The following is a 7,803-nucleotide window of genomic DNA, read 5'->3' as shown; positions in this document are numbered from 1 at the left end:
AACTAGTGATCCTGGTTTATTTTGTTTCTGAGGGGGTAGGGGGGTGAATGGGATTGTGTGACCATTCTCTGCACCAGCAGGGAAGAGATGAAATCTCCATGTATGCACCTTGGGTTGGCATGTGCACCCAGCATGTAACAGGTGACTGGTGGTGTGTTTCTCTTTGCAGGAGACAGGCGGGAGAGAATCAGGACAGGAGCCCTCTGTAACTGAACAATGAGTGTCCTTCCTTGTGTTACTAATCATGTAACCCACTGGCCAGTGCCTGGTGTGTCCCCTCTGGCCCCAGTCCCCCCAGCTCCAGCACCCGGCTCCTTGGTTCAAGCTGTGAAGCCTCCCCCGTTTGCTCTGCAGGCCCTGGTCCGACAGTCGCTCCGGAGAAGGATCAGACAGGGGAGAAGGTCCAACACCTAAATCCTTTCCTCGCCCTGCGGCCTGGCTCAGTCCGCCGCGCCCTGCGCCCTGGTTCTGCAGACAGTCCCGCGGGTGCTTGGCGCTGCGGCTTGTCTGAGGTCCGCTGGGGCACTGGCGGGTACCTGGCAGACTCGGGCCCTCAATTACCCTGATCGCCACGGGGCCTGCGGGGGGGGACAGGGGGGGTCTGTCTCTCTGCCTGGCCAGTGGGGTCCTGGGCCTCCCGCGCCGGGCCAGGCTCAATCCAGAGCGAAACCAGTTTCCATTCGGCACGAAAAGCGGAAACCGGCCCCCGCCCGCCGCGTCCCCTTTAAGCTCGGCGGGGAGGTTTAAAGAGACGCGCTCGCCCCGCCCCTTCCTGCCCCGGCCTCTGTCAAGGGAGCAGCCCCCGGCCCCGGGTCCAGCGCCCCCGGGATGGCCGAGCCAGCGGGACCCTTCCACGCCCTGTGGCACGGGGGGCACCAGTATCTGTGCTACTGCGCCGCGCCGCACAGCAGCGGCTTCAACGTCTAGTAAGTGCGGGGCATTGACCCCCGCCGGCACCCCGGGGCTGCAGGGAGCCCCCCCCCTTCCAGCCGGGGGGCTCGGAGCCCTGCGATCGCATCCCAGCTGGGGGGGGGCCGCTGTGAGCCCCCAGCTCGGGGGAAACCCCCCCGGCCTCAGGAGCGGCCGCTCTTCCGCCTCCCAGGGTGGGCAGCCGGCTTCGAGGGGCGGGGGGCCTGGGCCAAACCGGCGGGGTCCTGCACCCCGGGGCCGGTGGGGCTGGAGACGCTGCGGCGAGGGCCGCTCTCCCGGCCGGGAGCTGGCTACCGCCCCTCGGACGCGGCCCGTGGGGCGGGCGGGTTCCCCGGGGGCAGCGCCCCCCAGCCCCCGCGCGTGGCTGGAGCCGCCTGGCGGCGGGGCGGGGCTCGGCTCGATGTCCCAGCTGAGTTCTGCGGCGTGTGGGGTTAAAGGGCCGGGCCGGGCAGGTCTGGGCTGGTGTCAGCAGCGCCTCGGAGCCCAGAGCCGGCCCGGTTCTCCGCGGCCTTTTCTCTCTCTGGGGGGGCTCCCGTGGGCCAATGGAGACGTGAGTCCCCCGGGTCAGTCTCTCCTGCGCCCCTGGCAGACCGCGCAAGAGAAGAGTTTCAATTCGACCCCCAAGTGATTCCCACTAACTCGAGGTGGGAATCTCGGACACGCCAGATCTGTGTGAACGCGGTAGCCAGGGCCGGGATCTCAGTTTCCTCTCCACCTAGCAGCACAAAGGGAGTCATTAAAGGGGCCCTAAATTGCATCTGGGCTTGACCTAGTGCCCTTCTTCACTGCCGGGGGGTTATAAAGGGACCACTGAGGAAGGCGAATACAAGGCTCTTGATTTGAACTGTCCTGCTGTTGGTATTAAAGCAGTGATCCCCAACGTGGTGCCCGCGGGCGCCATGGCGCCTGCCGGGGCATTTATGTGGGCCCGCCTAGTGCCCAGCAGGGGAGAGAAGCCACGGCCCTGCACCTGCCAGGAATACAGAACTCTGGGGCTGCAGGCTGCGGGCGCCGGTGTTCTCGGTCCCGGCAGGCACAGGGCCGTGGCTTAAGCCGGAGAGAAGCCGCGGCCCCGCACCTGCCGGGGATACAAAACTCCGGGGCTGCAGACAGCGGGCGCTGGTGTTCTCGGTCCCTGGCAGGCGCAGGGCTGCTGCTTAAGCCGGAGAGAAGCCACGGCCAGAGAACTCCGGGGCTGCAGGCTGCGGGACCTGCCTAGTGCCCAGCAGGGGGGAGAAGCCACGGCCCCGTGCCTGCTGGGGACAGAGAACTCCGGGGCTGCGGGCGCCAGTGTTTTCTGTCCTCCCGGCTTCTCTCTGCACTGCCCAGAACTGGCACTAAAAAAACCCAGAAACAAAACAAAAAATGCTCCGACTCTGCAGAACGGACGGAATGTTGTCCTGTAGCATGTGGTGCCCCAGGCACGTGCTTGCTCCACTGGTGCCTGGAGCTGGCCCTGTATGTGAGTAATTGTTGGTGCCCACCACACTCTTCTGAAAACATGAATGTGCTACTGGCCACAAAAGGTTGGGGACCACTGTATTAAAGGGATGCTAAATAAAAATTGCATTTCTGTCTGCATGTTTGACATGCTCTTGTTACAGCTCACACCCAGGGCTATGTCCGAAAGAGATTCGAGAAATAGCTTCGTTCTGTGTGTCCTACAGGTCACTGGTTCCCTGGTATAATCGGTTCCCAGACGTTAAGTTACTTTCCCCTGTTTGGGCCGGTCTTCCCCCGAGTAAAAGGAGAGAGTAAAACAATTCTTAAACACAGAACAGTGTGATTGTAAAAAGCACGGCTGGCATGGGGTGCTGAGCAGCTGGCATACGGCCCCAAACTACTTCAGTCGTTATTTTTCTAATGGGCTAGATGTCACGTTGATACTGTCCCTTTAACTTCATCACGTCTTGTTTCCCCAGTGTAACCAATGCATCCGAGGTGTGGAGTACTGATTTCACCCTAGAGAAGCTGGAGAGCCACGTAGGTAACAATTGTGCAGATTCCAACCTTGGGTGGCTCAGATGCTAGTCACAATAAGTACTACACACATCAAGTCAACTTAAAGGGGACCTGCAAATGTGGTGGGGCCCAGGGGGATGTTAAACTTTATACATAACGTTGTAATTTAAGGAGAGCAATGTTTTAAAAACACGGATTAAAAAGCAGCAGTTTGGCTCCTTTAAAAACATTGCACTTGGCCTGAAAATAAGCAGAGAAAATCAGGAAAAATAATCATAAGCAAACCAAAGTCTCCAATTATAACTTTAAAGGGTTATTATCCAAGCTTTTAGGAACAATCATTGATATTTACTGTGGCTGTAAAAGTAGGCTTGGCAGAATTCAGTTTTTATTTTTTGTAATTTTGATGGAGAATATCAATGTTTATTTTAAAGAATTTTTTCGTATTTTCATGTATTTAAATTTTCACAGTTGTGGGAAATTGGTGGGGAGGGTCAGACAATAATTAAATGACAGCTGATGTTGAGATTAAAAAAGTTAAAGCTTTATAACAATTAAAACCCACATTGTCCGTATCACGTGTCAAAAGATACAAAGGAAATATCCTTCAATCAGCCTCTAATTAGTTCTCAGGTGGTATTTTTCTTACTTTGCCTATCTCTGAGTTTTGATTATTATCAATGGAAATATTTTTCATCTGTTTATGTGTTAAATCAGTGTTTACTGATGTCCATAAACATTACATCTTTCCAAACCTATGTACAAGTACCTTAATGGCGGAGAAAAAAGCAGGTACCGAAGTGCTCTTCAATCTAGTGAAGGAGGCACTACAAGAACCAGTGTCTGGATGTTAAAACCAGACAAATTCAACTTGGAAACAAGGCCCACATTTGTAGCAGTAACTGTAACGTTGCGCTCCATGTAGCCCAGGGGGGACTTGCTCGCTGCGAGGTCATCCAGCAGTCATTTGGTCACTAATCTCTTCCGGTGGGAGGAAGGAAACATCCTCTCTGCAGTGAAGAGGCCAGCGTGATGGAGTCGCTGTGAAATAGCTCGATGCCAGTCCATAACTCTAGGGCCTGATTTGCCTTTGGCCTGCAGCTTGTATGGCTGCTTCCACCGGTACAGTGGTTGTAAAATCAGTGTGCGCTTTGCACCCACGCTCGCTGGTGTAAGGGGCTGCACGCGGCAGAGTGGGATCTGGCCCCTTGTGTCTGTCGCTGGCGGCTAAACCTTCTGGGGGTCTCTCTCTTTCAGAAGTCCCAGAGTGGGATGTGTCCTTCTGAAGATTACAGCACAAAGTTCAGGTGAGCTCTCAGGTGAGATCTTCCACCTGGGAATGAATAATCAGGGCTTGTTCCAGTGGGTCTGGAGACCCTTGTCTCACTCCAATCTCTTCCTTGCACAGAGAAGCTTTTGAGCACAGAGCAGCTGCCTTGACAGTGCATGACAGCAAAGCCACCCTGCAGCTGAAGGAAGGTACCTGGAGCTTGACTTTTGACCTATTCAAGCTACCCTGCTCTGAAGCTAGGAAACAGTTGCAGGCGCTGATGTTTGGCTTAGTGGGGTGTGTCAGCAGCCTGGAGAAACGTCTTGAAGGTACCGTGTGTGTGTGTGTGTGTGTTTTGGAGTCGGGGAGTTGATGTGTGGGAAGCTGGTGCTTGGAGGTGGCTGCACCTTGGCCACCTATAATGGAGGAAAATGTTTTATCTGCACTTGGAAAACTAAGCTGTGTCTGGGCCAACCTGTGTGTGGACAGCACGCTGGGGTGCAGAGCCAGCCTCGGAGGGGGGGGGGGTGCTGGGGGTGCGGATGGGGTTATGCTGCCCTCTGAGGCTGGGGTAACTTGCATCCCCCCTGCCTCTCCCACACACAGTCATGGAGGGGGCCCCGCCCTCAGGGCTGTTGTTCTGAGAGGGATGCAGAAGATGGGAGTGTGAAGGGCTGGTGAGAAGCCATAGTTGGATTGGTTTATAGCTGGAGCCTGCCAGGACCTCAGCTGGCCCACAGGCCTTTACTCTTCTGTGTTGTTTGCTGGCTGTTCGGGCAGGTGGATGCGAGGAGAGTGTAAATATAACAACCCAGCTGGAGATGACAGAGTGCAAACAGGGACCTTTTTGGCACCGTGCCCTGGGAGTTTGATGGTGACCCATTGCGGGGTGCAGGGCAGGGTTATGGGGGAGGCACTAGGAGGAGAACACAGCTGTGGGGGGAGCATGGTATTTTCAAGTCCAGCTGTGCAAGCATCACTCTAAGCACTTCGCCCTTCTCCCATTTGCTCTGCACCTCCTCCCGAGTGGTGCTGACCACTGCACGCAGCAGCTGGTCTGGGAGCACGGGGCCGTGTACGCTGCACCTGGGGCAAACTTAGACCAGATGTCGTCTGTCTCCTTCTCCTAGCTGCAGAGGATGCCGCCGCTGCTGCTGCTTCATGCAGTCCAGAGAAGAACCAGCTACAGAGCCAAAGGCTGTTGATTCCAGGTAGGGATGGGTTGGTTGTCAGGATTTTGCTGCCCTGCTTGCAATTTGCTCCACATAAAGTTTCTTGCTGTTGGATACATTCACTCTCCAGAACTCCCTGGTGCACCGTGAATTAGACACCACCACTCCCCACTAAATGCCCCCACATGTTAATGCAACGTTGGGGTTCACGGATGGTCATTGAAAGTGAGGGAATTGAGACGTTCGCTTCCGACTGTGACAATAACTCAGCCGTGGGGCATGTGCTGTGTCAGATCCACCGCCAATGCCGCACACTGGCCAACGTTGCTCTAATGTCCCTCCAACTGGATTCACGGTGGGAACGTTGCCAGGCACTGAGACGATCCTGCCCTTTCGTTTGACTCTGCTCTCAAGCCAGCGTCACTCCAGCAAAGCTCACTAGGAGCACGTCCCTCTCTAAACACCACCATAAACCTGGTGACAACCAGGAGCGCCTCTGCCGCTCAGCGGGGCAACCTGGCACTTGGCAACAGCAGCGAGGATGGAATTGGGACCCTCCTGCCCAAAAGCACAGGCTCGGCATGTCCCTGGTGGCTTGCCGGTAATGGCTTTATAGAGGCCACTGGCCACAGACAGACCCCGTGGTTCTCTGTGGCTTCCAGGCTGAGTAAATGCAGCCTAATGTCGCCACACGAAGTTTCAGCCTGGCCTGGCCTCAGCAGCACTTTGACCAGCGGCTCTCATCCTTTCTGAGCAGACCTGAGTCCCAGGAAGAACAGGGGAGGCGGCTCAGCCGTGACAGCCAAGAGACGAGTCCCAGGAGAGTCGCTAATTAACCCGGGATTCAAAAGGTAATTCCCCAGGGTCTGCTCCTCTCCCAGCCTCTGAGCCCAAGCCCTGGGTCACTGCCTGACCCAGTGACCTGCAATGGCCACCTGGAGCCAGCCTGGACAGACACGTGCTGTGCCATTGCCTGGTAGCCTCGACCAGGAGGGGTTTGGACGATGGCTCGCGGCTACAGAGCTGCCAATATGGCCCTCTGAGTTTGCTTGTCCAAGTGCTGCAGCCAACGACTCAACCCCTTTCTCTGCTCTCTTTAGTGTGGTCAGGTGTCCGGTCAGATGTATTGACCGGACACCACAAGTCCGGTTACCACGGACGGGGGGGTGGAGGGAGGCACTGGGACATCAACCTGCACTGGCTCCTGCTCAGCCGTGGCCACCTCCTTCCTACCTGCATCATGGGCAGGCAGACAGCAGGCTCCACATCAGGGTGCATCTCCCATCCCGGCCCCAGAGCAGAGGGAGCCCAGCTGGTGGAGGAGGAAGGTGGAGAAGATTGAGCGAATGGGGGGGGGGAGGGCCTCAGGGGAAGAGGCGGGGCAAGAAGTGGGGCCTTGGGGAAGAGACAGGATGAGGGGGAGGGTCTGGTTTTCAGAAATTAGCAAGTTGGCAACCCCAGTTCTCTTCCAGTAAGAAGGCACCGACCGGGGTGGATTTTGAAGACTCCTGACCCAGCCTGGACCCCTCTGATGTGCGTCCCCTTAATGAAGCTTTTTAATGAGTTGTTCAGACTAGTTTACCGCCTACCTGTGAACGTCCAGCCTCCTGCCACGCACCGTGTGTGAATGCTGAGAGTCTTGCCCGGCCCTGTGCTCAACCGCATCGTGGGAAGTGGACGTGGCACTTGCAGTCTGAGGGCCAGGAACCCTCCACTACAACCACGAGCCATGCAGCCGGGGTGGGGAGCAGAGCCATGCCCTGAGCTCTGGGCAGTCGCTGCCCTCCTCGGAGCGCACACCAGGGGGTCGAGCCCACGCTTCCCAGCTGCTCCCTTCAGAACCCCGCTGCTTGCAGGCCGTGCTGTCGCTCCATGCAGGGGCTTGTCATGAATTACTTTTTAATGACTTTTCCACCAATGTTTTAACTCCGCGCTGTGTGTCTGTAACTTATTCTAAATAAACCCATGACTCCAGCCTGCTCGGATTGTCTCTCCTGCAAAGATCCCATTCCATGTGCAGGGGGCGTTTATGGCCCAGTGGCAGGCTGGGCTGTAGGGAGGCGCTGTCAGGGGTCGGGGTCTGAAGTCTCTGCAGGGCTGTTGTGGAGGTGGAGATGTATCTAGCGTCTTGTGGGCAGCCCCTCTCCCTGTGGCAGAATGGAGCTGGGGGGGAGGGGGGTGAGTATCTGCCCTTGAGTCCTGCCCCATCTCCATAGCAGGCTGTTCATTCATGACATCAGCACCTGTTTGCTTTCCTCTTTAATGATTTTTTTTTAAATGCTCTGACATAATACAGGTCCCCCCCCTTCCCCCATAGAATGTGGAGGGGAGAGACTCATTCCCGGTTGAACTCATTCTGGCTACTGGGCTGAGCAACCGCCAAAGTTGTCAGGAGTCACCAGCCCGCAGCCCCGCTGCAGCAGCCCGACTAGCCACGCAGGGCTTCCTGGGCCCTGCGCAGCAATCCTG

At 56.6% G+C, this 7,803-nt stretch overlaps 1 protein-coding gene across 4 annotated transcripts; it reads left to right on the top strand.

Moving 5' to 3' along the window:
* The first annotated feature begins 777 nt into the window (after positions 1–777).
* PAXX (PAXX non-homologous end joining factor) lies at positions 778–7,308 on the top strand. 4 transcript variants are annotated; one of them, XM_044992200.1, is made up of 7 exons: positions 778–926; positions 2,853–2,913; positions 4,150–4,199; positions 4,301–4,371; positions 5,293–5,373; positions 6,092–6,185; positions 6,796–7,308. In XM_044992200.1, exons 1-7 carry the CDS (start codon positions 829–831, stop codon positions 6,959–6,961), a joined length of 621 nt encoding a protein of 206 aa, XP_044848135.1. In that variant the 5' UTR covers positions 778–828; the 3' UTR covers positions 6,962–7,308. The 4 variants fall into 4 exon arrangements, with proteins under 4 accessions (XP_044848135.1, XP_044848136.1, XP_044848134.1 ...); XM_044992201.1 differs by having other exon boundaries at positions 4,301–4,491; positions 6,807–7,308; XM_044992199.1 differs by having other exon boundaries at positions 4,301–4,491.
* Positions 7,309–7,803: the final 495 nt, after the last annotated feature.

This window comes from Mauremys mutica, chromosome 18 (genome assembly GCF_020497125.1).
Source record: "Mauremys mutica isolate MM-2020 ecotype Southern chromosome 18, ASM2049712v1, whole genome shotgun sequence".
In the NCBI taxonomy this organism is placed as follows: Eukaryota; Metazoa; Chordata; order Testudines; family Geoemydidae; genus Mauremys; species Mauremys mutica.
The sequence above is the reverse complement of the archived record's forward strand: the minus strand, read 5'-3'. Positions and strand labels throughout refer to the sequence as shown.

Bases quoted from the DNA above. Each gene is read 5' to 3' on its own strand.
- PAXX (XM_044992199.1), top strand. From the start codon at position 829: ATGGCCGAGCCAGCGGGACCCTTCCACGCCCTGTGGCACGGGGGGCAC. The intron at 927-2,852 runs GTAAGTGCGGGG...TTGTTTCCCCAG, and splicing joins AGCAGCGGCTTCAACGTCTA to TGTAACCAATGCATCCGAGG. The intron at 2,914-4,149 runs GTAGGTAACAAT...TCTCTCTTTCAG, and splicing joins TAGAGAAGCTGGAGAGCCAC to AAGTCCCAGAGTGGGATGTG.